This window comes from Oncorhynchus mykiss, chromosome 7 (assembly GCF_057628025.1).
Source record: "Oncorhynchus mykiss isolate SJ-2025 chromosome 7, ASM5762802v1, whole genome shotgun sequence".
Taxonomy (NCBI): Eukaryota; Metazoa; Chordata; class Actinopteri; order Salmoniformes; family Salmonidae; genus Oncorhynchus; species Oncorhynchus mykiss.
In genome coordinates, this window is record NC_143028.1 from 61,597,755 (window position 1) to 61,625,681 (window position 27,927).

The following is a 27,927-nucleotide window of genomic DNA, read 5'->3' on the forward strand; positions in this document are numbered from 1 at the left end:
TAAGGTTTACAGAGTATGGTGCGAAAAACTAAAAACATCTATAGTCAGTGGCAGTCCTGTGGGTGAAAACAGCTTGTTGATGAGAGGTTAAAGGAGGGGCCACAAATAGGCAAATAACAGGGCAGTACAACAGTGGTGTTCAGAACGGCATCTCGGAATGTACAACTCATCGGCCGTTGTCATGGATGAGCCATTGCAGCAGACGACCAAACCGGGTTCCACCCCTATCAGCTAAAAACAAGAAGAAAAAAACAAGAAGAAGCGTCCCCGGTGGGCACACTGGAAAATTGAGGAGTTATTATTTTTTATTTTTTTTACGCCTGATCCCACAAAACCCGGTTCCTTTTGCGTCATGCAAAATCCCTTGATACCAATTGAGCAACGTTTCCATTCCCAGAAGAATTCAGGCTGTTCTGGAGGCAAAGGGGGGTCAGGCCCGGTACTAGATAGATGTACCTAATAAACTGGCCCTTGAACTCCAACTTTTCTTTTGTTTTTGACATGTAGGCTAACTCCTTCTTGCCTCTTAGCCCTCAAGTTTTCTACAAATCCTAATGGAACATTGATTTGATTCATAATGTTCATACAGGTAACAGTAAAGATTTGGCACTTTAATATGTTAATACAGTCTTCTTCAGAATGTATTGTTATTAATTACAGGCATAACAATGGTATTACAATGGTGTCACAGACAGTCTGCTGATGACTGGTGATACTTTGGTCTCCAAATCACCAACTGACTGGATTATGAAAAACTGGTCGTCACATTTTTTTGCAAAACAATCACAATATAGACATCTCGATGAATTAATAAATAAAATAATATCCTCAGTCAAATGTTCACTGATAGACTTTCCATAAATAGCTAACATTACACATAGTGATATATTCCCCTCAGACCCTCAGTTACCAATCTGATACTTACTAAATTAGTAAACAAGAAGACTTACTTTTCATGTGAGGTTATTATCAAGCCATTATCAAATTCTGCTCTGAAAAATTCCAGTTGCTATTGGTCTCTATAATGTTGCAAAAACAACAACATCCATACATAGTTTGGGCCTGTGTGATGACATCACCATCTCTAAGGAGTTTGTCAAAGCACAACCTTACTGTTACTCTAGAGCAGAGGGATTCTGAACTGTGGGGACATCAGTGGCCAGTGTCTGACCCCGAAGGTAAAAAGTGCAAAGGTAAGCATAGTTTAGGAATTAGATATGGATTCCTTATTCAAGTGGGAATGATATGTGGTCAGAGGTCAATTCAATAATCTGTGTGTAGGGGGGCAGTAGAGGATGCTGAACGTCTATCAACACACTATCATTATATGAAGGACAACTATTATTTCCATTTGAAATACAATTTCAACGTGAAAAATGTATATTTAATCTTGAGGAGAGAGAAAATTGATACATAAAAAAAAGAAATCTGCTGTGAGGTCTTTTTTAGACTCAAAATATAATACTCGATAGGATGTACGATTTTACAATTCCAAAGGATTATGTGCAAACTGTACTGATCTGTACTAATTCCTGAAGGCAGATAGTTATAAATATATATCATCATCTGTCCTTTCTATCAGTCACTGGGCCAAAAGAAGTGCTTGTGAGGTGAAGAACGCACATTATTAGAATACAATTGAGGGAATAATAAACTATTTTTCATATCAGAAAATGTTCTGTCAATTTAACAATGTGGACTAGTAAACCTGTACTCGATAGTAGTCCATGTTCGTAAACAGGGACGTAAAATAAATAAAACAACAACACTGAATGATAATGGAATGAGGACCAAAAAACAATGGCAGCTAAAGGCTTTAACCATAAACCCAGCCAACCACGACCAAGGTTTCTGCTGCTAACTCAGACAGCATCTCACCAGTCAGAAAGTGACCCATAATAATATTGCAACTTCAAACCAATCTCGCTCCATCAAGTGGAATTTGTACGGATAGGTTTCAATTAGTTTTCTAATTAGGTACCTGTATATGATCCAACTGGTCAGGTCAGGACAGAACAGGACAGAAAAGGACAGTCGGATGGCTGGATGAGAGTGAGGGGTCCAGTGTGCTGCTGAGTTACTTATACCAGTCTGTCCAACCAAGCCTGTTTCTCTCTCTTCTCCCTCCCTTCATTTTTCTCTGTCTCCTCCTCCTCACTGCGTCTACAGAGGCAGGTCTGTGCTGTTGTGGCGAGTCTTTCTCGACGTCCCATCGTCCCGGGGGAGGGCTTTCTGCAAGTTGGACATGGCTGCTGTCTTCTTCAGGTCGATCACAGCGTAGAACTCACTGCGCCGTGGGGCCTGCTGGGGGCCACATTTGAGGGGTGGCAGGCGCTGGTGCTGTGGCTGTAGTGGCTGGTGCTGAGATTGGGCTTCCCCTCCACCCCCACCGAGGGCCTGGCATGGCAGTTCTGCATTGAGGTCCACCTGGATATAGTTGAGCTGCCTCGATGGGGTCATATGACCGTGTTCACAGCCCTCTCCCCGACCAAACCCTCCTCCCGGCCGCCTACGGAAATCAAAGCTGAATATTCGTCCGCCACGGTCCGACTGGGGGTGGCAGGTCTGGAGGTGAGGGGGGCAGGCATGTCGCAGCCGGCTGGGCTGGGCCTGCTCTGTGTTGACATAGTTCTGCAGGGCGTCACGGTGGATCCCCCCCCTCCCCAGCCCCTCCTGGTGGTACCCGTTGGGTGTCCCAGGACCCTCTGAAAACTCGTACTCGTCAAAATCCTCTTCCTCTTCCTCGTACTCCTCCTCATCCTGTTCCTCGTCATCCTCATCCTGCTCCTCGTCTCTATGCAGGGCGCGGTACTCCCACACCGGTGGCAGCGACGGCAGGTTCTCATAGTTGAGCAGAGCTGTCCGCCGGTGACCTCCGCCCATCCCTACGCCCCGCTCACAGGGGTACCCCTGAGGTGGCAGAGAGGATGGGCCGTGGGGGTGCGGTTGGAGGGGGTGTGGGTGTGATTGTGCGTGACTGTCTCCGGTGGTGCTACTGCTGCTGCTGGAGCCCACAGACTGGGACACGCTGCTGGGGCTGAGTCTCATCCGGCGCCCCCCTCTCAGGCCGTTGATGTTCTCATAGGTGAGCTGGCTGCCCTGGCAGCCCTCCTGGTGCTCATGGCCAGGGTGCCGGTGCATCACATGGTGATAGTGAGGGTGGTGGTAGGAGTGGGAGTTGCACAAGTGCAGAGGAGGCTCGTCCCCCTCTGCCTCTGAGCCTGTGGTGCCCTCTACAGGCAGCATGAGATGGGGATTGTGGCCCCCGTGCCTCTCCCTCTCTAGCAGGTGGCGCTGTGCAGGGGTGGGTCCCAGCATGAATTTGACCTCCTGAGAGGAGGGCTGGAGAAATACCTGGGGTTCCTTGCGTTGTTCCTCCAGTGGGCAGCAGTGCATGCTGGCCTTCCCACCTCCTTGGCCCCCGACAGGCATGGCTCCTCGGGTTGACTCGTTGAAGGAGGGCCGCACCTCAGGTAGAGAGTGTACACAGTGTCGACTGGAGAGTTCCCCATCCACAGTAACAGTATTCATATAGGTGTGAACCTGCAGAGATGGGGAGAGAGAAAGAGAGCGAGAAAGAGAAAGAGCGAGAGCAAGATTAGCAAGGACTCAGAGAGGATATTACACACATTGCGAGGTGAGGAGTAACCAGCGGTTACAGTGCAGCTCGGTTCGTCACGAGAATGTGAAAACTACAATGGAGCGGTGAGGGGTCAATCTTACCTGGTCATCCAGGCCCATGAGGCTGTGGCCATGGGGATCGTCAGTTAGAGAGGGCTGGGAGGATTCAGCTCTCATGGGATACCCCGGATACCCATTGGGAAAACCCTGGACTGGGAATGATGGAGCTGGAGACAATACAAACTGTGTTGAATGGGAGTCTGGGTAAATGAGGTTAGATGTTTTTTATGTCTGCAAATCTAATGGTGTGTGTGGTGTATTGCATAGACTGCTTAGTAATGAAGCCTTTGTTTTACCCCCAAGTCATTGTGTTTTCTACCCTTCCACCTCTCTCCATCCATCCATCCATACCCTCCCTCCCTCCATAACCTTCCACCTCCCTCTCTCCCCTTCCATCTACCTCCCTCCCTTCAACTGGGACATGCTTAAACCACCTGACCAAGTTGTAAAGCAATGGGACTCCCTAAATCTTTCTCAGATTATTACCAATCCCACAAGGCATGACTCCAAACACCCAGAAAGGCTAATGACCGTAGTGTTCACTGTTTCACAGCCTGTGTTTGTAATGGCTGCTCAGAGCAGAATTACTCCACCTCAAGAATTCCATTTGGCGAAAGGCTCGACACATGTGTAGGCTGACTGGCTCTCATTCAGGCAAATGAGAAATAAGTGCACTCAGGCAATCCGGAAGGCCAAAGTTAGTTACTTTAACTTCTCTAGGGTAGGGGGCAGCATTTGGAATTTTGGATGAAAAGCGTGCCCAAATTAAACTGCCTGCTACTCAGCCATAAAAGCTCAAATATGCATATACAGTGCCTTGCGAAAGTAGTCGGCCCCCTTGAACTTTGCGACCTTTTGCCACATTTCAGGCTTCAAACATAAAGATATAAAACTGTATTTTTTTGTGAAGAATCAACAACAAGTGGGACACAATCATGAAGTGGAACGACATTTATTGGATATTTCAAACTTTTTTAACAAATCAAAAACTGAAAAATTGGGCGTGCAAAATTATTCAGCCCCCTTAAGTTAACACTTTGTAGCGCCACCTTTTGCTGCAATTACAGCTGTAAGTCGCTTGGGGTATGTCTCTATCAGTTTTGCACATCGAGAGACTGACATTTTTTCCCATTCCTCCTTGCAAAACAGCTCGAGCTCAGTGAGGTTGGATGGAGAGCATTTGTGAACAGCAGTTTTCAGTTCTTTCCACAGATTCTCGATTGGATTCAGGTCTGGACTTTGACTTGGCCATTCTAACACCTGGATATGTTTATTTTTGAACCATTCCATTGTAGATTTTGCTTTATGTTTTGGATCATTGTCTTGTTGGAAGACAAATCTCCGTCCCAGTGTCAGGTCATTTGCAGACTCCATCAGGTTCTTCCAGAATGGTCCTGTATTTGGCTCCATCCATATTCCCATCAATTTTAACCATCTTCCCTGTCCCTGCTGAAGAAAAGCAGGCCCAAACCATGATGCTGCCACCACCATGTTTGACAGTGGGGATGGTGTGTTCAGCTGTGTTGCTTTTACGCCAAACATAACGTTTTGCATTGTTGCCAAAAAGTTCAATTTTGGTTTCATCTGACCAGAGCACCTTCTTCCACATGTTTGGTGTGTCTCCCAGGTGGCTTGTGGCAAACTTTAAACAACACTTTTTATGGATATCTTTAAGAAATGGCTTTCTTCTTGCCACTCTTCCATAAAGGCCAGATCTGTGCAATATACGACTGATTGTTGTCCTATGGACAGAGTCTCCCACCTCAGCTGTAGATCTCTGCAGTTCATCCAGAGTGATCATGGGCCTCTTGGCTGCATCTCTGATCAGTCTTCTCCTTGTATGAGCTGAAAGTTTAGAGGGACGGCCAGGTCTTGGTAGATTTGCAGTGGTCTGATACTCCTTCCATTTCAATATTATTGCTTGCACAGTGCTCCTTGGGATGTTTAAAGCTTGGGAAATCTTTTTGTATCCAAATCCGGCTTTAAACTTCTTCACAACAGTATCTCGGACCTGCCTGGTGTGTTCCTTGTTCTTCATGATGCTCTCTGCGCTGTTAACGGACCTCTGAGACTATCACAGTGCAGGTGCATTTATACGGAGACTTGATTACACACAGGTGGATTGTAATTATCATCATTAGTCATTTAGGTCAACATTGGATCATTCAGAGATCCTCACTGAACTTCTGGAGAGAGTTTGCTGCACTGAAAGTAAAGGGTCTGAATAATTTTGCACGCCCAATTTTTCAGTTTTTGATTTGTTAAAAAAGTTTGAAATATCCAATAAATGTCGTTCCACTTCATGATTGTGTCCCACTTGTTGTTGATTCTTCACAAACAAATACAGTTTTATATCTTTATGTTTGAAGCCTGAAATGTGGCAAAAGGTCGCAAAGTTCAAGGGGGCCGAATACTTTCGCAAGGCACTGTAGATAGAAAACACTCTGAAGTTTATAAAACGGTTTGAATGATGTCTGTGAGGATAACAGAACTCATATGGCAGGCAAACACCTGAGAAAAATCCAACCAGGAAGTGGGAAATCTGAGGTTTGTAGTTTTTCAACTCTTGGCCTATCGAATACACAGTGTCTATGGGGTCACATTGCACTTCCTAAGGCTTCCACTAGATGTCAACAGTATTTAGAACCTTGTTTGATGCGTCTACTGTGAAGTGGGGGAGAATGAGAGCTGAATGAGTCAGAGGTCTGCCAGGGAGCCACGAGCTGGCCATGCTCATTCACGTGATAGTTAGCTTGCGTTCCATTGCAATTCTATAGACAAAGGAATTTTCCGGTTGGAACATTATTGAAGATTTATGTTAAAAACATCCTAAAGACTGATTCTATACTTCGTTTGACATGTTTCTACGGTCTGTAAAGGAACTTTTTGACTTTTCGTCTGCACCTAGTGATCACACGTCATGAATTTGGATTTGTGAACTCAAGGCGTGAACAACAAGGAGGTATTTGGACATAACTGATGGACTTTATCGAACTAAACAAACATTTCTTGTGGAACTGGGATTCCTGGGAGTGCATTCTGATGAAGATCATCAAAGGTAAATGAATATTTATAATGCTATTTCTGACTTCTGTTGACTCCAAAATAGCGGATATCTGTTAGGCTTGATTTGTTGTCTGGGCACTGTACTCAGATTATTGCATGGTTTGCTATTTCCGTAAAGTTTTTTTTAAATCTGACACACGGTTGCATTAAACTTCTTAGGGCTGCAATCCCGTTAACGGGATCGATATGACAACAGCCAGTGAAAGTGCAGGGAGCCAAATTCAAAACAACAGAAATCTCAAAATTAAAATTCCTCAAACATACATGTATCTTATACCATTTGAAAGGTAATCTTGTTGTTAATCCCACCACAGTGGATTTCAAATAGGCTTTACAGCGAAAGCACCACAAACGATTATGTTAGGTCACCACCAACTAAACAGGAAAATTCAGCCATTTTTCCAGCCAAAGAGAGGAGTCACTAAAAGCACAAATAGAGATAAAATTAATCACTAACCTTTGATGATCTTCATCAGATGACACTCATAGGACTTCATGTTACACAATACATGTGTTTTGTTTGATAAAGTTCATATTTATATAAAAAAATCTTAGTATACATTGGCGCGTTACGTTCACTAGTTCCAAAAACATCTGGTGAAATTGCAGAGCCACATCATTCTACAGAAATACTCATTATAAATGTCGATAAATACAGTTGTTAGACATGAAAATATAGATATACCTCTCCTTAATGCAACCGCTGTGTCAGATTTCAAAAAAACTTTACGAAAAAAGCAAACCATGCAATAATCTGAGACAGCGCTCATAAAATAAATAAAATTATCTGCCATGTTGGAGTCAACAGAAATCATAAATCACATTATAAATATTCCCTTACATTTGACGAACTTCATCAGAATGCACTGCCAGGAATCCTAGTTCCACAATGAATGCTTGATTTGTTCGATAATGTCCATTATTTATGTCCAAGTAGCTACTTTTGTTAGCGCGTTTAGTACACAAATCCAAACGCTCGTGCAGGTCCATCCGAACGTCGGACGAAAACTTAAAAAAGTTATATTACAGGTCGAAGAAACTTGTCAAACTTAGTATAGAATCAATCTTTAGGATGTTGTTATCATTAATCTTCAATAAAGTTCCAACCGGAGAATTCCTGTCTGTAGAGAAGCCATAGAACGCAGGTCGCAATCATGTGAAATGCGCGTGACCAGGACCTGGCTCTCTGCCAGACCACTGACTCAAAGAGCTCCCATCCGGCTCCACAACACAGTAGAAGCTGTTATACTCACAGACATCATTCAAACAGTTTTGGAAACTTCAGAGTGTTTTCTATCCAATACTAATCATAATATTCATATATTAGCAACTGGGACTGAGGAGCAGGCCGTTTACTCTGGGCACCTTTCATCCAAGCTACTCAATACTGCCCTTGCAGCCATAAGAAGTTTTAAGGAGAAGTGGATCTAAAATTCCATGCTTAACAGTTGTATCTTTTAGCAATGTTTATTATGAGTATTTCTGTAAATTGATGTGGCTCTCTGCAAAATCACCGGATGTTTTGGAACTACTGAACATAACGGCAATGTAAACTCAGATTTTTGGATATAAATAGGAACTTTACCGAACAAAACATACATGTAATGTGTAACATGAAGTCCTATGAGTGTCATCTGATGAAGATCATCAAAGGTTAGTGATTCATTTTATCTCTATTTCTGCTTTTTGTGACTCCTCTCTTTGGCTGGAAAAATGGCTGTGTTTTTCTGTGACTTGGCTCTGACCTAACATAATCGTTTGGTGTGATTTCGTCGTAAAGTCGTAAAGACACTGTGGCTGGATTTACAACAAGTGTATCTTTAAAATGGTGTAAATTATTGTATGTTTGAGGAATTTTAATTATTGGTGGGACGCTAGTGTACGAGGTGGGACCCACGTACCCTAGAGAGGTTAAGGAGCAGTTCTTTCTCTGTTGGTCTAACTCCAATACGTCCTGGAAAACGGTTAAAGATCTGGAGAATAAACCCTCTTCCTCACAGCTGTGGTTGTTACTGACAAGGGGCACATGGCTGAGCTCTTTAGCCTCATTGCCTGTCCGAAATTACCTCATCTCCCACCCCTTCTAATGCGACTAGCCCCGATGCTCCTCCCCCTTTTTCCCCTGCCCCGCTACAAAATTTCTCCCTGCAGGCAGTCATTGAGTCTAAGGTGCTAAAGAAGCTCCTTAAACTTAACCCCCAAAAAACATCTGCCAGTCACATTCTGTTAAAGGTCCCCAAAGCACACACATCCCTGGGTCACTCGTATTTTCAGTTCGCTGCATCTAGTGACTGGAATGAGCTGCAAAAAACACTCAAACTCCACAGTTTTGGGGCCTCTGGAGTGACCAAAGGCACTAAATTGCAGTGTTAGAGGCGTCACTACATTTCCGGGTTTGACCCATGAGGCGGCGCACAATTGGCCAAGCGTTGTCCGGGTTAGGAGAGGGCTTGGCCGGCTGGGATATCCTTGTCCCATCACACTCTGGCGACTCCTTGTGGGGGCCGGCGCATGCATGCCAACTTCGCCAGCTCTACGGTGTTTCCGCCGACACATTGGTGAGGCTGGCTTCTGGGTTAAGCGAGCAGTGTTTCAAGGAGTGCAGCTTGGCGAGGTCATGTTTCGGAGGACGCATGGCTCTCGACCTTCGACTCTCCCAAGTCCGTACGGGACTTGCAGCGATGGGACAAGACTGTAACTACCAATTGGATATCACAAAATATATAAGGGGTAAAAAGAACCCCCCAGAAAAAAAAGAAATACTGGACAGTTTTATCTCCATCTCTTCATTCGAAGACTCAATCATGGACACTCTTACTGACAGTTGTGGCTGCTTCGCGTGACATAGTGTTATCTCTCATTTCTTGCCTTTATGCTGTTGTCTGTGCCCAATGATGTTTGTACCATGTTTTCTAGTGCTACCTTGTGCTGCTGCCATGTTGTGTTGTCATGTGTTGCTGCCATGCTATGTTGTTGTCTTAGGTCTCTGATGTGTGTTATGTCCTATATTTTTATTTTTAATCCCAGCCCCGTCCCTGCAGGATGCCTTTTGGTAGGCCGTCATTGTAAATAATAATTAGTTCTTAACTGACTTGCCTAGTTAAATAAAGGTTAAACAATAAAAAAAATTATACCCACAATATTAGATGCTATTACCAAGTGAAGCTTGATTTTGGAAGATGCTAACCCACTAAGCTAACTAGCTACTAAATTAGCAATCCAAATGCACAACTGCAAAGAAAAGCATTTAGGACATTTTAGTCAGTTCACTTAATAGTTATAATATATCCAGCTGGAAAATACTTAGTTGTGAATTCCATACTTCAACTATACTGAGAATACCAAAAGGTTAGGAACACCTTGAATGGCACACAATCCATGTCTCAGGGCTTAAAAAATATTCTTTAACCTTTCTGATCTCCCCATCCCGGATCCGGGATCGTGAATACAGACTCAAGCTCATTACCATAACGCAACGTTAACTATTCATGAAAATCGCAAATGAAATGAAATAAATATGCCATCTCTCAAGCTTAGCCTTTTGTAAACAACACTGTCATCTCAGATTTTCAAAATATGCTTCTCAACCATAGGAAAACAATAATTTGTGTAAAAGTAGCTAGCTAGCGTAGCATTTAGCGTTAGCATTAGCGTTAGCATCCAGCACGCAACATTTCAACAAAAACATAAAAGCCTTCAAATAAAAGAATTTACCTTTGAAGAACGTCTGATGTTTTCAATGAGGAGACTCTCAGTTAGATAGCAGATGCTCAGTTTTTCCAAAAAGATTCTTTGTGTATTAGAAATAGCTCCGTTTTGTACATCACATTTGGCTACCAAAAAAAAACGAAAATTCAGTCCTCAAAACGCGAACTTTTTTCCAAATTAACTCCATAATATTGACTGAAAACATGGCAAACGTTGTTTAGAATCAATCCTCAAGGTGTTTTTCACATATCTCTTCGATGATATATCGTTCGTGGAAGCATGGTTTCTCCTCTCAATCAAATGGAAAAATACTTGCACATGGCTTTGCGCACCAGTTTCGACGCAGGACACCAGGCGGACACTTGGAAAATGTAGTCTCTTATGGTCAATCTTCCAATGATATGCCTACAAATACGTCACAATGCTGCCAACATCTTGGGGAAACGGCAGAAGGTGTAAGCTTATTCCTGTCGCATTCACAGCCATATAAGGAGACATTAGAAAACAGAGCTTCAGAAATTCTGCTCATTTCCTGTTTGACGTATCATCTTGGTTTCGCCTGTAGAATGAGTTCTGGGGCACTTACAGACAAAATCTTTGCAGATTCTGAAACTTCAGAGTGTTTTTTTTGCATAGTCGAGCATCTTTTCGTGACAAAATATCGCGCTTAAAACGGGAACGTTTTTTATCCAAAAATGAAATAGCGCGCCTAGAGATGCAACTGGTTTTAACCTATCTCCTCACCTTCATCTACACTAATTGAAGTCGATTTAACAAGTGACATCAATAAGGGATCATAGCTTTCACATGGATTCATCTGGTATGTGGAAAGAGCAGGTGTGCTTAATATATTGTACACTCAGTGTAGATCACCTGACGTGTGCTGCACAACAGCATGTGACTCACAAGGCTCCGTTCTCTCATAATTTTGTGCTTGTAAACAAACACCACGTGACTGGGGACTATCGGTAGCTTCATAATAAAAAATTGTGACATGTGAAATGAAGAACACGATCTTCTTCATCTCCTAAAGTATTGCACAAGTTAATTGCAGGTATTTACCTAAATAGTAGCTACAAATATGATAATGTATTAAAAAACTTCAAAGAAATAGTTTCAATGGTATTGATGCTATTGAAAACCCATCCCGTGGCTATATCCAAATATCCCGGCATACGATACATGGTATACCGCCCAGGCCTACTCCCTACCCTTCCATTTCCTTTCCATCTCCCTCCATCCCTCCCTCCCTGCCTTCCTCCTTACCCTTCCACCTCCCTTCTTCCCTATTCTTCCACCTCCCTCCCTGCCTCCAACAGGTTGGAGCTTGAAACTGGGTTTGATGAAAGGGTTTACAGTAAGACGTGGTAGACCTGTAGGCCAGATTACCGAATGAGACAACCTACAGGGAGGAGGTCAGAGACTTGACAGTGTGGTGCCATGACAAAACCTCTCCCTTAATGTCAGGGGAAAACACATCCTCATCCACATCGACAGGGCTGTAGTGGAGCAGATCAAGAGCTTTAAGTTCCTTGGCGTCCGCATCAATAAGGACGTAACATGATTCACACACACAAAGTCGAGGAAAAGGCACGACACCCCCTCTTCCGCGTCAGGAGGCTGAAAAGATTTGTCATGGGACATTGGATCCTCAAAAAGTTATACAGCTGCACCGTTGAGAGCCTCTTGACTGGTATGGCAAATGCACCACCCTTGACCTCCAAGCGCTACAGAGGGCGGAGCGAACAGTACATCACTAGGGCCGACCTCACTGCCATCCAGGATTTCTATATCAGGCACACAACACCCCATAATGTCTACACACAACACCCCATAATGATAAAGCAAAAACAGGTTTTAAAAATTGTCCTGGGTGCTCTGGAGCAGGTTTTCATCAAGGATCTCTCTGCACGTTGCTCCGTTCATCTTTCCCTTGATCCTGACTAGTATCCCAGTCCCTGCCTCTGAAAAACATCCCCACAGCATGATGATGGCACCATCATGTTATTTCTTACATTGGTACCCCAGGTAATCTTAGGTTTCATTACATACAGTCGGGAAGAACTACTGAATATAAGAGCAACGTCAACTCACCATCAGTACGACCAGGAATATGACTTTCCCGAAGCGGATCCTGTGTTCTGCCTTCCACCCAGGACAATGGAATGGATCCCAGCCTGCGACCCAAAACAAAGACGTCGTAAAAGAGGGAAACGTAGCGGTCTTCTGGTCAGGCTCCGGAGACGGGCACATCGCGCACCACTCCCTAGCATACTACTCGCCAATGTCCAGTCTCTTGACAACAAGGTTGATGAAATCCGAGCAAGGGTAGCATTCCAGAGGGACATCAGAGACTGTAACGTTCTTTGCTTCACGGAAACATGGCTCACTAGAGAGACGCTAACGGAATCGGTGCAGCCAGCTGGTTTCTTCACGCATCACACCGACAGAAACAAACATCTTTCTGGTAAAAAGAGGGGCGGGGGCGTATGCCTTATGATTAACGAGACGTGGTGTGATCACAACAACATACAGGAACTCAAGCCCTTCTGTTCACCTGACTTATTCCTCATAAATAAAATGTTGTCTACCAAGGGAATTCTCTTCGATTACAGTGCCTTGCGAAAGTATTCGGCCCCCTTGAACTTTGCGACCTTTTGCCACATTTCAGGCTTCAAACATAAAGATATAAAACTGTTTTTTTTGTGAAGAATCAACAAGTGGGACACAATCATGAAGTGGAACGACATTTATTGGATATTTAAAAAGGTTTTTAACAAATCAAAAACTGAAAAATTGGGCGTGCAAAATTATTCAGCCCCCTTAAGTTAATACTTTGTAGCGCCACCTTTTGCTGCGATTACAGCTGTAAGTCGCTTGGGGTATGTCTCTATCAGTTTTGCACATCGAGAGACTGACATTTTTTCCCATTCCTCCTTGCAAAACAGCTCGAGCTCAGTGAGGTTGGATGGAGAGCATTTGTGAACAGCAGTTTTCAGTTCTTTCCACAGATTCTCGATTGGATTCAGGTCTGGACTTTCACTTGGCCATTCTAACACCTGGATATGTTTATTTTTGAACCATTCCATTGTAGATTTTGCTTTATGTTTTGGATCATTGTCTTGTTGGAAGACAAATCTCCGTCCCAGTCTCAGGTCTTTTGCAGACTCCATCAGGTTTTCTTCCAGAATGGTCCTGTATTTGGCTCCATCCATCTTCCCATCAATTTTAACCATCTTCCCTGTCCCTGCTGATGAAAAGCAGGCCCAAACCATGATGCTGCCACCACCATGTTTGACAGTGGGGATGGTGTGTTCAGCTGTGTTGCTTTTACGCCAAACATAACGTTTTGCATTGTTGCCAAACAGTTCAATTTTGGTTTCATCTGACCAGAGCACCTTCTTCCACATGTTTGGTGTGTCTCCCAGGTGGCTTGTGGCAAACTTTAAACAACACTTTTTATGGATATCTTTAAGAAATGGCTTTCTTCTTGCCACTCTTCCATAAAGGCCAGATTTGTGCAATATACGACTGATTGTTGTCCTATGAACAGAGTCTCCCACCTCAGCTGTAGATCTCTGCAGTTCATCCAGAGTGATCATGGGCCTCTTGGCTGCATCTCTGATCAGTCTTCTCCTTGTATGAGCTGAAAGTTTAGAGGGACGGCCAGGTCTTGGTAGATTTGCAGTGGTCTGATACTCCTTCCATTTCAATATTATCGCTTGCACAGTGCTCCTTGGGATGTTAAAGCTTGGGAAATCTTTTTGTATCCAAATCCGGCTTTAAACTTATTCACAGTATCTCGGACCTGCCTGGTGTGTTCCTTGTTCTTCATGATGCTCTCTGCTCTTTTAACGGACCTCTGAGACTATCACAGTGCAGGTGCATTTACACGGAGACTTGATTACACACAGGTGGATTGTAATTATCATCATTAGTCATTTAGGTCAACATTGGATCATTCAGAGATCCTCACTGAACTTCTGGAGAGAGTTTGCTGCACTGAAAGTAAAGGGGCTGAATAATTTTGCACGCCCAATTTTTCAGTTTTTGATTTGTTAAAAAAGTTTGAAATATCCAATAAATGTCGTTCCACTTCATGATTGTGTCCCACTTGTTGTTGATTCTTCACAAAAAAATACAGTTTTATATATTTATGTTTGAAGCCTGAAATGTGGCAAAAGGTCGCAAAGTTCAAGGGGGCCGAATACTTTCGCAAGGCACTGTATAATCACAGCCGTGTATATTCCCCCCCAAGCAGACACATCGATGGCCCTGAGCTAACTTTATTTGACTCTTTGCAACCTGGAAACCACATATCCTGAGGCTGCATTCATTGTAGCTGGGGATTTTAACAAGGCTAATCTGAAAACAAGACTCCCTAAAATTGTATCAACATATCGATTGCGCAACCAGGGCTGGTAGAACCTTGGATCATTGCTATTCTAACCTCCGCAACGCATATAAGGCCCTCCCCCGCCCTCCTTTCGGAAAAGCTGACCACGACTCCATTTTGTTGCTCCCTGCCTCCAGACCGATACTAAAACAAGAAGCTCAGGTCACGCTCAGGTCTGTTCAACGCTGGTCCGACCAATCTGATTCCACGCTTCAAGACTGCTTCGATCACGCGGACTGGGATATGTTCCGCATTGCGTCCAACAACTACATTGACGAATACGCTGATTCGGTGAGCAAGTTCATTAGAAAGTGCATTGATGATGTCGTTCCCATAGCAACGATTAAAACATTCCCAAACCAGAAACCGTGGATTGATGGCAGCATTCGCGTGAAACTGAAAGCGCGAACCACTGCTTTTAACCGGGAAAGGTGACCGGAAACTTGACCGAATACAAACAGTGTAGCTATTCCCTCCGCAAGGCAATCAAACAAGCTAAGCTTCAGTATAGAGACAAAGTAGAGTCCCAATTCAACGGCTCAGACACAAGAGGTATGTGGCAGGGTCTACAGTCAATCACGGATTACAAAAAGAAAACCAGCTCCGTCACGGACCAGGATGTCTTGCTTCCAGGCAGACTAAATAACTTTTTTGGCCGCTTTGAGGACAATACAGTGCCACTGACACGGCCCGCAATCAAAACCTGCGGACTCTCCTTCACTGCAGCCGACGTGAGGAAAACATTTAAACGTGTTAACCCTCGCAAGGCTGCAGGCCCAGACGGCATCCCCAGCCGCGTCCTCAGAGCATGCGAAGACCAGCTGGCTGGTGTGTTTACGGACATATTCAATCAATCCTTATCCCAGTCTGCTGTTCCCACATGCTTCAAGAAGGCCACCATTGTCCCTGTTCCCAAGAAAGCTAAGGTAACTGAGCTTAACGACTACCGCCCGGTAGCACTCACTTCCATCATCATGAAGTGCTTTGAGAGACTAGTCAAGGATCATATCACCTCCACCCTACCTGACACCCTAGACCCACTCCAATTTGCTTACCGCCCAAATAGGTCCACAGACGATGCAATCTCAACCACACTGCACACTGCCCTAACCCATCTGGACAAGAGGAATACCTATGTGAGAATGCTGTTCATCGACTACAGCTCAGCATTTAACACCATAGTACCCTCCAAACTCGTCATCAAGCTCACCCCGCCCTGTGCAACTGGGTACTGGACTTCCTGACGGGCCACCCCCAAGTGGCGAGGGTAGGTAACAACATCTCCACCCCGCTTATCCTCAACACTGGGAACCCACAAGGGTGCGTTCTGAGCCCTCTCCTGTACTCCCTGTTCACCCACGACTGCGTGGCCATGCACGCCTCCAACTCAATCATCAAGTTTGCGGACGACACTACAGTGGTAGGCTTGATTACCAACAACGACGAGACAGCCTACAGGGAGGAGGTGAGGGCCCTCGGAGTGTGGTGTCAGGAAAATAACCTCACACTCAACCTCAACAAAACAAAGGAGATGATTGTGGACTTCAGGAAACAGCAGAGGGAGCACCCCCCTATCCACATAGATGGGACAGTAGTAAGTTTTAAGTTCCTCAGCGTACACATCACGGACAAACCGAATTGGTCCACCAACACAGACAGCGTCGTGAAGAAGGTGCAGCAGCGCCTCTTCAACCTCAGGAGGCTGAAGAAATTTGGCTTGTCACCAAAGCACTCACAAACTTCTACAGATGCACAATCGAGAGCATCCTGTCGGGCTGTATCACCGCCTGGTACGGCAACTGCTCCGCCCACAACCGTAAGGCTCTCCAGAGGGTAGTGAGGTCTGCACAACGCATCACCGGGGGCAAACTACCTGCCCTCCAGGACACCTACACCATCCGATGCCACAGGAAGGCCATAAAGATCATCAAGGACAACAATCACCCGAGCCACTGCCTGTTCATCCCGCTATCATCGAGAAGGCGAGGTCAGTACAGGTGCATCAAAGCAGGGACCGAGAGACTGAAAAACAGCTTCTATCTCAAGGCCATCAGACTGTTAAACAGCCACCACTAACATTGAGTGGCTGCTGCCAACACACTGACTCAACTCCAGCCACTTTAAAAATGGGAACTGATGGGAAATGATGTAAAATATATCACTAGCCACTTTAAACAATGCTACTTAATATAATGTTTACATACCCTACATTACTCATCTCATATGTATATGTATATACTGTACTCTATATAATCTACTGCATCTTTATGTAATACATATATCACTAGCCACTTTAAACTATGCCACTTTGTTTACATACCCTACATTACTCATCTCATATGTATATGTATATACTGTACTCTATATAATCTACTGCATCTTTATGTAATACATGTATCACTAGCCACTTTAAACTATGCCACTTTGTTTACATACCCTACATTACTCATCTCATATGTATATACTGTACTCGATACCATCTACTGCATCTTACCTATGCCCTTCTGTACCATCACTCATTCATATATCTTTATGTACATATTCTTTATCCCTTTACACTTGTGTGTGTATAAGGTAGTAGTTTTGGAATTGTTAGGTTAGATTACTCGTTGGTTAATACTGTATTGTCGGAACTAGAAGCACAAGCATTTCGCTACACTCGCATTAACATCTGCTAACCATGTGTATGTGACAAATACATTTGATTTGAACTTGCAAAAGCACATTTTATTGATGAATCAATGATCTGAGAGTCCTTTACGGGCTGTCATGTGCCTTTTACTGAGGAGTGGCTTCCGTCTGGCTACTCTATCATAAAGGCCTGATTGGTGGAGTGCTGCAGAGATGGTTGTCCTTCTGGAAGGTTCTCCCATCTTCAGAGAGGAACTCCGGAGTTCTGTCAGAGTGACCATCGGGTTCTTGGTCACCTCCGTGACCAAGGCACTTCTCCCCCAATTTCTCAGTTTGGACGGGCGGCAAGCTCTAGGAGAGTGTTGGTGGTTCCAAACTTCTTCCATTTAAGAATGATGGAGGCCACTGTGTTATTGGTGACCTACAATGCTGCAGAATTGTTTTGGTACCCAGATCTGTGCCTCAACATCCTGTCTCAGAGCTCTACGGACAATTCCATTTTGATTTTTGCTCTGACATACACTGTCAACTGTGGGACCTTATTCAGACAGGCGTGTGCCTTTCCAAATCATGTCCAATCAATTGAATTTACCAAAAGGTGGACTCCAGTCAAGTTGTAGAAACAGCTCAAGGATGATCAATGGAAACAGGACGCACCTGAGCTCAATTTCGAGTCTCATAGCAAAGGCTGAATACCTACGTAAATAAGGTATTTCAGTTTTGTTTTTAAGTACATTTTCACACGCAAAAATTAACCCTGTTTTCGCTTTGTCATTAAATACTTTCCGAATGCACTGTACACACACACACACACACACACACACAAAAACACACACACACACACACACACACACACGTATACCGACACAAATTGACACAGAATTATTGATCCTTATACAACGGGTGGATGCTGATTGGTTAAAACCGTATTCCAGCCGGTGTTGTCACGCCCTGACCATAGAGAGCCCTCGGTTCTCTATGGTGTTTAGGGCAGAGCGTTACGATGGGGGTGTCTAGTCATTGATTTTCTATGTGGCCGGATTGTATGTTTCCCAATTAGAGGCAGCTGGTAATCGTTGCCTCTAATTGGGGATCATATTTAGGAAGCCTTTTCTCCCACCTGCTTTGTGGGATATTGTTTTGAGTGAGTGCATGTAGCACTACGTTTGTTCACGGTCGATGTTAGTTTATTGTTTTGTTTAGAAGATTCACTTAAATAAATTATGTGGAACTCAAATCACGCTGCGCCTTGGCCCGTCTTTCCTCACGATTGTGACAGAATATCCCACCAACACAGAACCAAGGGGCACGAGGGGTGGTCGGCGGAGCAGCGGAAGAGCGGGTCATCAGTTCAGTGCCATCTGTGCAAGCTCCACATACTCACCCTGAAGAGCCAGAGACCGTCAAGGAGGCGATGGAGAAGTTGGGAGAGAGAGAGATGTTGGTCAAGTGTGTTCTGCTCAACATTCGACCTGAAGAGCCTGTCAGCAGTCTGGTGAAGTATGTGCCGGCTTCACGCATCTGGCTTCCAGTGCGCCTCCCCAGTCCGGTGCGTCCTGTGCCAGCTCCCCAGCAGGAGACTTCCTCTGCGCCAGTGCCCAGTTCAGGCACGGCGTCCAGTCCCGCTCCATGGCAGGAGTCTTCCTCTGCGCCGGTGCCCAGTCCAGGCATGGCGTCCAGCCCCGCTCCATGGCAGGAGTCTTCCTCTGTGCCGGTGCCCAGTCCAGGTACAGCGTCCAGTCCCGCTCCAAGGCAGGAGCCTTCCTCTGCGCCGATTCCCAGTCCAGGCACGGCGTCCAGTCCCGCTCCATGGCAGGAGGCTTCCTCTGTGCCGATTCCCAGTTCAGGCACGGTGTCCAGTCCCGCTCCCGGGCAGGAGCCTTCCTCTGCGCCGGTGCCCAGTACAGGCACGGTGTCCAGTCCCGCTACCGGGCAGGAGCCTTCCTCTGCGCCGGTGCCCAGTCCAGGCACGGTGTCAAGTCCAGCTCCAAGGCCGGAGCCTTCCTCGTCGCCGGAGCCCAGTCCGGGAGCGGGGGCCAACCCAGCTCCACGGCCTGAGCCTTCCTCTGCGCCGGGGCCCAGTCCAGGCATGGCGTCCAGTCCCGCTCCATGGCAGGAGCCTTCATCTGCGCCGGTGCCTAGTCCAGGCACGGTGTCCAGTCCCGCTCCCGGGCAGGAGCCTTCCTCTGCGCCGGTGCCCAGTCCAGCTCCAAGGCCGCAGCCTTCCTCAGCGTCGGTGCCCAGTCCAGGCATGGTGTCCAGTCCCGCTCCAAGGCAGGAGCCTTCCTCTGCGCCGATGCCCAGTGCAGGCACAGTGTCCAGTCCCGCTCCCGGGCAGGAGCCTTCCTCTGCGCCGGTGCCCAGTCCAGGCACGGTGTCAAGTCCAGCTCCAAGGCCGGAGCCTTCCTCGGCGCCGGTGCCCAGTCCGGGCGCAGGGGCCAACCCAGCTCCACGGCCTGAGCCTTCCTCTGCGCCGGGGCCCAGTCCAGGCACGGCGTCCAATCCAGCTCCATGGCAGGAGCCTTCCTCTGCGCCGAGGCCCAGTCCAGGCACGGTGTCCAGTCCCGCTCCATGGCAGGAGCCTTCATCTGCGCCGGTGCCCAGTCCAGGCATGGTGTCCAGTCCCGCTCCCGGGCAGGAGCTTTCCTCTGCGCCGGTGCCCAGTCCAGCTCCAAGGCCGGAGCCTTCCTTGGCGCCGGTGCCCAGTCCAGGCACGGTGTTCAGGAGCCTTCCTCTGCACCGGTGCCCAGTCCAGCTCCAAGGCCTGAGCCCAGTCCAGGCACGGCGTTCAACCCAGCTCCATGGCCAAATCTGTGGTCGGGGCGGGGGCTACGACCCGCACCGGAGCCACCACCGACACTAGTCACTCCACTACCCTCCCCATTTGGTTTCAGGTTTTGCGGCCAGAGTCCTCACCTTTGGAGGGGCTGCGCCTTGGTCCATCTTTCCTTACGATTGCGACAGGTGTCTATTTCACAAGTTACCACCAACTAAATCTATGATGCTGAAATACCTATTTACTCTGGTCCATCTGACTGTGCAATCCACTGTCTCATCAACCCTGCCAGAAAATGTATACATTTGATCTCCACTATAAAAAGCATCTAGACTTTATCTCCCATTTCTTTTGGACTAACATTTGGTTTTCAACAGCGAGAGAATTGTATAAATCTTGCTGTCTGTCTCTCTGACCTTTTCAATATTGAATTGCGATCTCCACCGTCCAATATAAAGTGAATGTGTCTGAATGAGACAGACAGCACATTGAGCTGGTTGTCATAGCCACATAAAAAACTTTTTAACATATCACTGGCTAAATTGATACTTTGTTACTTTGTTGTGAAATCAACTGAATTGATGGTTAAGGGCTTGTAAGTAAGCATTTCACTAAGCTGTTGTATTTGGCGCAAGCGGCAAATAAAATTAGAGGAAGAGGTTGTTATTTAGATTTGATTTGAGCTATCTCAGCTGTGGTGGATAACCAGAAGCCATGGATTACAGGCAACATCCGCACTGAGCTAAAGGCTAGAGCTGCCAATTCAAGGAGCGGGACTCTAACCCGGAAGCTTATAAGAAATCCCACTATAACCTCCGGCGAACCATCCAAAAGGCAAAGTGTCAATACAGGACTAAGATCGAATCGTACTACACCGGCTCTGACGCTCGTCAGATGGGGCAGGGCTTGCAAACTATTACAGACTACAAAGGGAAGCACAGCCGAGAGTTGCCCAGTGACACAAGCCCACCAGACGAGCTAAACTACTTCTATGCTCGCTTCGAGGCAAATAACACTGAAACATGCATGAGAGCACCAGCTGTTCCAGACGACTGTGTGATCGCGCTCTCCACAGCCGATGTGAGTAAGACCTTTAAACAGGTTAACATTCACAAGGCCGTAGGGCCAGACGGATTACCAGGACGTGTACTGTGAGCATGCACTGACCAACTGGTAAATGTCTTCACTGACATTTTCAACCTCTCCCTGTCCGGGTCTGAAATACCAACAGGTTTTAAGCAGACCACCATAGTCCCTGTGCCCAAGAACACTAAGGTAACCTGCCAAAATGACTACCGACCCGTAGCACTCACGTCTGTAGCCATGAAGTGCTTTGAAAGACTGGTCATGGCTCACACCAACACCATTATCTCAGAAACCCTAGACCCACTCCAATTTGCACACCGCCCAAACAGATCCACAAATGATGCAATCTCTATTGCACTCCACACTGCCCTTTCCCACCTGGATAAAAGGAACACCTATGTAAGAATACTATTCATTGACTACAGCTCAGCGTTCAACACCATAGTGCCCTCAAAGCTCATCAATAAGCTAAGGACCCTGGGACTAAACACCTCCCTCTGCAACTGGATCCTGGACTTCTTGACGGGCCATCCAAGGTGGTGAGGGTAGATAATAACACATCCGCCTCGCTGATCCTCAACACAGGGCCCCCCAGGGGTGCGTGCTCAGTCCCCTCCTGTACTCCCTGTTCCCTCATGACTGCACGGCCAGGCATGACTACAACACCATCATTAAGTTTGCCGATGACACAACAATGGTAGGCCTGATCGCCGACAACGACGAGACAGCCTATAGGGAGGTCATCAGAGACCTGGCCGTGTGATGCCAGGACAACAACCTTTCCCTCAATGGGATCAAGACAAAGGAGATGATTGTGGACTACAGGAAAAGGAGGACCGAGCACGCCCTCATTCTCATTGACGGGGCTGTAGTGGAGCAGGCTGAGAGGTTCAAGTTCCTTGGTGTTTACATCACCAACAAACTAACATGGTCCAAGCACACAAAGACAGTCGTGAAGAGCGCACGACAAAACTTATTCCTTCTCAGGAGACAGAAAAGATTTGGCATGGGCCCTCAGATCTTCAAAAAGTTATACAGCTGCACCATCAAGAGCATCCTGACTGGTTGCATCAGTGCCTGGTATGGCAACTGCTCGGCCTATGACCGCAAGGCACTACAGAGGGTAGTACATCACTGGGGTCAAGCTGTACTCTCTACTACCGCACGGCAAGCGGTACCGGAGCGTCCAAGTCTAGGTCCAAGAGGCTTCTTAACAGCTTCTACCCCCAAACCATAAGACTCCTGAACATCTAATCAAATGGCTACCCAGACTATTTGCATTGCCCACCCCACCCCCTCTTTTACACCACTGCTACTCTCTGTTATTATCTATGAATTGTCACTTTAATAACTCTACCTACATGTACATATTACCTCAATTACCTCGACTAACCGGTGCCCCCGCACCTTGACTCTGTACCAGTACCCCCTGTATATAGTCTCGCTATTGTTATTTTACTGCTGCTCTTTAACTACTAGTTACTTTTATTTCTTATTCATATTTTTTAAACTGCATTGTTGGTTAGGGGGTTGTAAGTAAGCATTTGTAAGGTTGTTGTTACCTGTTGTATTCGGTGCATGTGACTAATAAAATTAGATTTTTAACAATGTATGTATGGTTTCATTTATTAAAATCAGCTCAAATTAATGTCATGGATTGACTTTCTTTTGTCTGAACGTTGTCCTGACAAGAGAGCACATTTTCTCTGCCAGGCAAAACCGTGCATCATTAACTCATTGTTATGGATTTATCCAATTAAATCCAACTAGGAAACAGCTACTTCGCTGTTATTCTGGCTGCACTTTTTGACATAACTGTAAATTAGCCGTAGTTGGCTAGCTAGCAAGCAAGAGATAAGAACGTTGCCAGCCAGTATTTCAATGGAACATCTAGAACGAACGACTGGGTCGCGTCCATAGATTCAGAACAAAAAGACTGAACGACTCTAGCAACCCTAGATTTGTGATGGGACTATATCTTGTGGAAGGATGAAACAGTATGAATAAATTCATCAAAACAACCATTTTAATGAATATGCTGGTAACCCATTGTATAAAAGTGATAATGCCCTCGAAGCCGGTGTTTGGAAAGGGATACCTAGTCAGTTGAACAACTGAATGCATTCAACTTAAATGTGTCTTCTGCATTTAACCCAACACCCTCTAAATCAGAGCATATATTGGCATGGCTTGCCGGCCCTCGACGAACACCAATATCCTCCAAACAGCGGCTTCGAGGGCATTATAACTTAATTATGCCTACACCCTTAAAAAATGACCCACGGGCTTAGTAAATATTGCAAAAGAAAATCAATGATTTTTACTTAAAATAATAGGTTTTTGGTTTTACTTACATTATAGAATATAATACTTAATGTATATGTGTTGAAAAATAACAAATATTTCTAAGTAACAACCAACAACTTAAAAATATGATATTCAAAGTATCATTATTATGTTGGACTGACAAGCTAAATCTAGTTCCGAATGTCAATCTTGCTTGGAACATTTCAACTGACTTTGTCTTGATCTTTCCCCTCTGGAATGGCCATGCGGCAGGTAAGGACCAAATTATAACTTGGAATGTAGTTTGGATCTTTCGACACATATTTTCGACTGAATTTCGAAAATATTTGTGGTAAAGATAAGGTAGAGTTAGATAATATTCTTCAAGTACGAAAAGCCTTTAACTAGCTATATTGCCAGAGCATATTATATTTGCACATTGATAAGCTAGCTAGTTAACGGCCGTGATGTCTGTATAGTTAGCAATTGGTGGGCATACTACTAGCGAACGTAAACTCACTCACTTTTGTACATTGCCTTGGTCCGTACAATTGACCTTATTTTAGCACCCCAAAAACATAATACTGCCAGATCAGCTGTAATATCAATACCATTGTAAAGCACACTTTCTTCCCATTCCAACAAAATAAATGACATGACCTAAACGCTGCCCGTTTCTGCATTATTCAAGAAGGCAATGAGCCCTGTTAGGTATTTTTTTTAATGGTGGGGAAGCGAAACTAAAGCGTGATAGTGAGAAGGAGAGATGTTGTGTGGGAAAGAAAGAAAAAAATTAACTCGATCTGTCCAACTTATCACCGTATCGCCTCTAAAATGTAAATAAAACACTATAAAGAGTTTATATAATGTGTGATTACATACCTATTTGAAGGTTTGTGTCGAATTTGAATCGGGTTTTTAGGACGGTGCTAAAGTGATCTTCAGAAGTAAATAGTTTTTTTGAGTCGTGATCGCTTGCAGTCACGACGCAAAATATGACCCCGGTCACTGTCCATTTCTAGTTTTTAAACGATGAGAGAAGTGCTACACCTGGTGGAGAGAGATTGTAAGACAGAAATAGTAGCTTTATGCGTGCTGTGCGTTACGGCATGACACGTCATGATGTAACGGAGGGTCCGTTTTTAAAACGTTTCTCCAATACTATAGAGCCGATCAATGCTTGAATAGAAACGTAGTTCATACCCCAGATTTTGAAGTCAACACAGTCGCTACAGTCCCATTCATTTTCTTTGCAGCCTCATTTGAATATCGCGGTTGCGCACATTTGTACGGAATGGGGTAAGTTTACGTTAGTAAGTTAGCAGTGCATTTAATCACCTTCGCGCTGTTTCTAACCTTTGTCATTTTTGTGTACGTTTATATTATATAATATAATGTTTACATACCCTACATTATTCATCTCATATGTATATACTGTACTCTATATCATCTACTGCATCTTTATGTAATACATGTATCACTAGCCACTTTAACTATGCCACTTTGTTTACATACTCATCTCATATGTATATACTGCACTCAATACCATCTACTGTATCTTGCCTATGCCGCTCTGTACCATCACTCATTCATATATCTTTATGTACATATTCTTTATCCCCTTACACTTGTGTCTATAAGGTAGTAGTTTTGGAATTGTTAGCTAGATTACTTGTTGGTTATTACTGCATTGTCGAAACTGGGTGCAGCCTAGTGGTTAGAGCGTTGGACTAGTAACCTTCCGGTTGCAAGTTCAAATCTGTCGTTCTGCCCCTGAAAAGGCAGTTAACCCACTGTTCCTAGGCCGTCATTGAAAATAAGAATTTGTTCTTAACTGACTTGCCTAGTAAAATAAAGATAAAATAAATAAAAAAAATAGAAGCACAAGCATTTCGCTACACTCGCATTAACATCTGCGTATGTGACAAATACAATTTGATTTGATTTGATTTATTAACCGAAATAGCTTTGTAACATATTACCTACCTAGCTTTCCAAAAAATGCATTGTCAGCAAACATGACAGTGGAACTGAACACATGGTGCCCCTGCAATTTAAGGTTTGCATGCTAGGCAAGCTAGCCAGGCAGAAACAGGAACAAACAATAAAAAAAGCTATCTATCTACACCTAGCTATCTAGCTACACCTAGCTATGCCTGTCCTTGCAGAAACCTTGTTGTTCATGTATTCACAACATGTTCAAGGCAGCACTGCAAACGTTGACCTTGTGCACTAGTTATCTAGTCTAATCTAACAGCCAAACTAGCTAAATAAAATAACTGGGCTGGCTAGTAAGATAGATAACAATCAGCTCTTCCAAGTCAGCTAGGATTGTGATGTTTCTGCTAGCTATCTAAAGCTGAAGTCAAGTTTTATTTTCCTGACATTGTCATAGATTTTAATACAACTCCTCTTCTTTAGGTAATGTTATAGGTATTCAGACGTTCCTGAGTACAGGACACACCATATTTTCCAGAATACATTGACAAGGTATGTAAATATATTCAAATGTCTGTGTGCTTTGATTGTAGCTCACGAGGGCTTGTAGGGCCCTATTATTTCCGCAATGCGGAAAACTCAGACGGGACCCAGAAATGTAAACAGAATAAATAAACAGAATACACGGCACCCCTCGGACAGGATACGCAGGATATTTTTATTACAGTAACCCAACATTAGTGTGAATAATAGGTATTAGATATATACTGTATTTTTAAAATCAACCAAATGGATTGAACAAGTTGGGCAACAAAAAGTTAACGGAATTTCAGAAAATAAAACAGCAAAAGTATTTTATAGGGCCCTATTAGTGTTTTACACAATGCGTTGTAACCCAGGCAGGTATTGACAATGTGTGTCTTCCTTATTTTAGAATGATTGTCACGCCCTGACCTTAGAGATCCTTATTATTGTCTATGTTTGGTTAGGTCAGGGTGTGACTCGGGTGGGAAATTATATGTCTTCTGTTTCTTTGTTTTTGGCCGAGTGTGGTTCCCAATCAGAGGCAGCTGTCTATCGTTGTCTCTGATTGGAGATCATACTTAGGCAGCCCTTTTCCCACCATTAGGTTGTGGGATCTTGTTTTCTGTTTAGTTACTGTAGCCTGACAGAACTGTGCGCTTCTGTTTTTAAAAAAAAACGTTATTTTGTTTGGCGTCATCAATAAAGTTACCATGTACGCCTACCACGCTGCGCCTTGGTCTCCTTCTACCAACGAGAGCCATTACAATGATATAGCATTAGGGATGTGTAAGTAATGTTTTAAGCTTATATATACACACACAAATAATTGACTTCACCTTAATTCCATAGGGATCACGTGGTGCATGCAATGTTAGATCTGCAGTTTTGCTGCTTTCAAACAAACTTAACTTTTGAAGCACTATAGATTGAGGCATGAACATAATCAACCACTGCCCTGCCTCCACCCAGACTGCATCTGTTCCTTCAAAACATGGGGTTCCCTTAAGGTACATTTGTCGAGGCAACTGACAAGTCAGTAAGGCCAGGAGAGCTCTTTTCTTTTAAATGTGAAATTTGCAGAGCTTGCAGTTTCTCAACAGAAAAATATTATTTTTAACACCTTGGCAACCATCTAAAGAAACATGAAACTGTCCTCTGTGTATTTGACAAGTGCGGATTTAGAACAAATGTATATGGTACCGTTGCATCTCATAGGAGTCTAAAACACAATCCGCATTCTCTGGGCGACTTTAGAACTGGAGTTGTACGAAAACATATTGACCATTCAAATACACAAGTCCACGAAGAGCAGGAAACTTTAGAAGAACCAGAATTACAAAATGACATTGAGCAAAAAATTGGTCACCTTTTGCTCAAATTGGAAAGTATTTACAGTGCAATGCATGTCTGCAGGTTCTGTTAGGCTGAGTTATCTGAGATTCAGGTAAAATAAGTGAGAACTGGGGCATTCCAACCAAGAACAAAGCAGCAACATTCTGAACAAATACAGACAGTTTTAGAAAATCCCACCTTAATACATTGCTATGGTGTGAAAAAGCAGTGTGCTTTAACTGAAAAACGTAGACATTTTGACGTGCTGCTGTCTGGCTATCCACCAGATGTGCTACATTACTTTTTTGAGGGAATCCTGACTCTGGAACTGGCATTGTGCTTAAAGGTTTTAATCAAGAATAAATATTTTACTCTGTTGGAACACAACAATCTTATTACACAGATGTGGTAAGTGGTGTGATTACACTGACTGCCCACAATTAATTCCTCTTGACTTGATGAATTCAAGGAAAATAAGTATGGGAGAAAATGCTCATGAAAA

At 44.5% G+C, this 27,927-nt stretch overlaps 1 protein-coding gene across 1 annotated transcript in view; it reads right to left on the reverse strand.

Annotated features, from left to right (window-relative positions):
* Positions 1 to 590: 590 nt before the first annotated feature.
* LOC110528309 (fibroblast growth factor receptor substrate 3) overlaps positions 591 to 27,927 on the reverse strand; it is a 45,369-nt gene continuing 18,032 nt past the window's right edge. Inside the window, exons 6-7 of the mRNA XM_021610274.3 lie at positions 3,724 to 3,848; positions 591 to 3,543 (exon numbers count right to left, since the gene is read on the reverse strand). Coding sequence (XP_021465949.2) covers positions 2,164 to 3,543; positions 3,724 to 3,848 — 1,505 coding nt within the window. The 3' untranslated portion in view covers positions 591 to 2,163. The remainder of the gene's footprint in view (positions 3,544 to 3,723; positions 3,849 to 27,927) is intronic.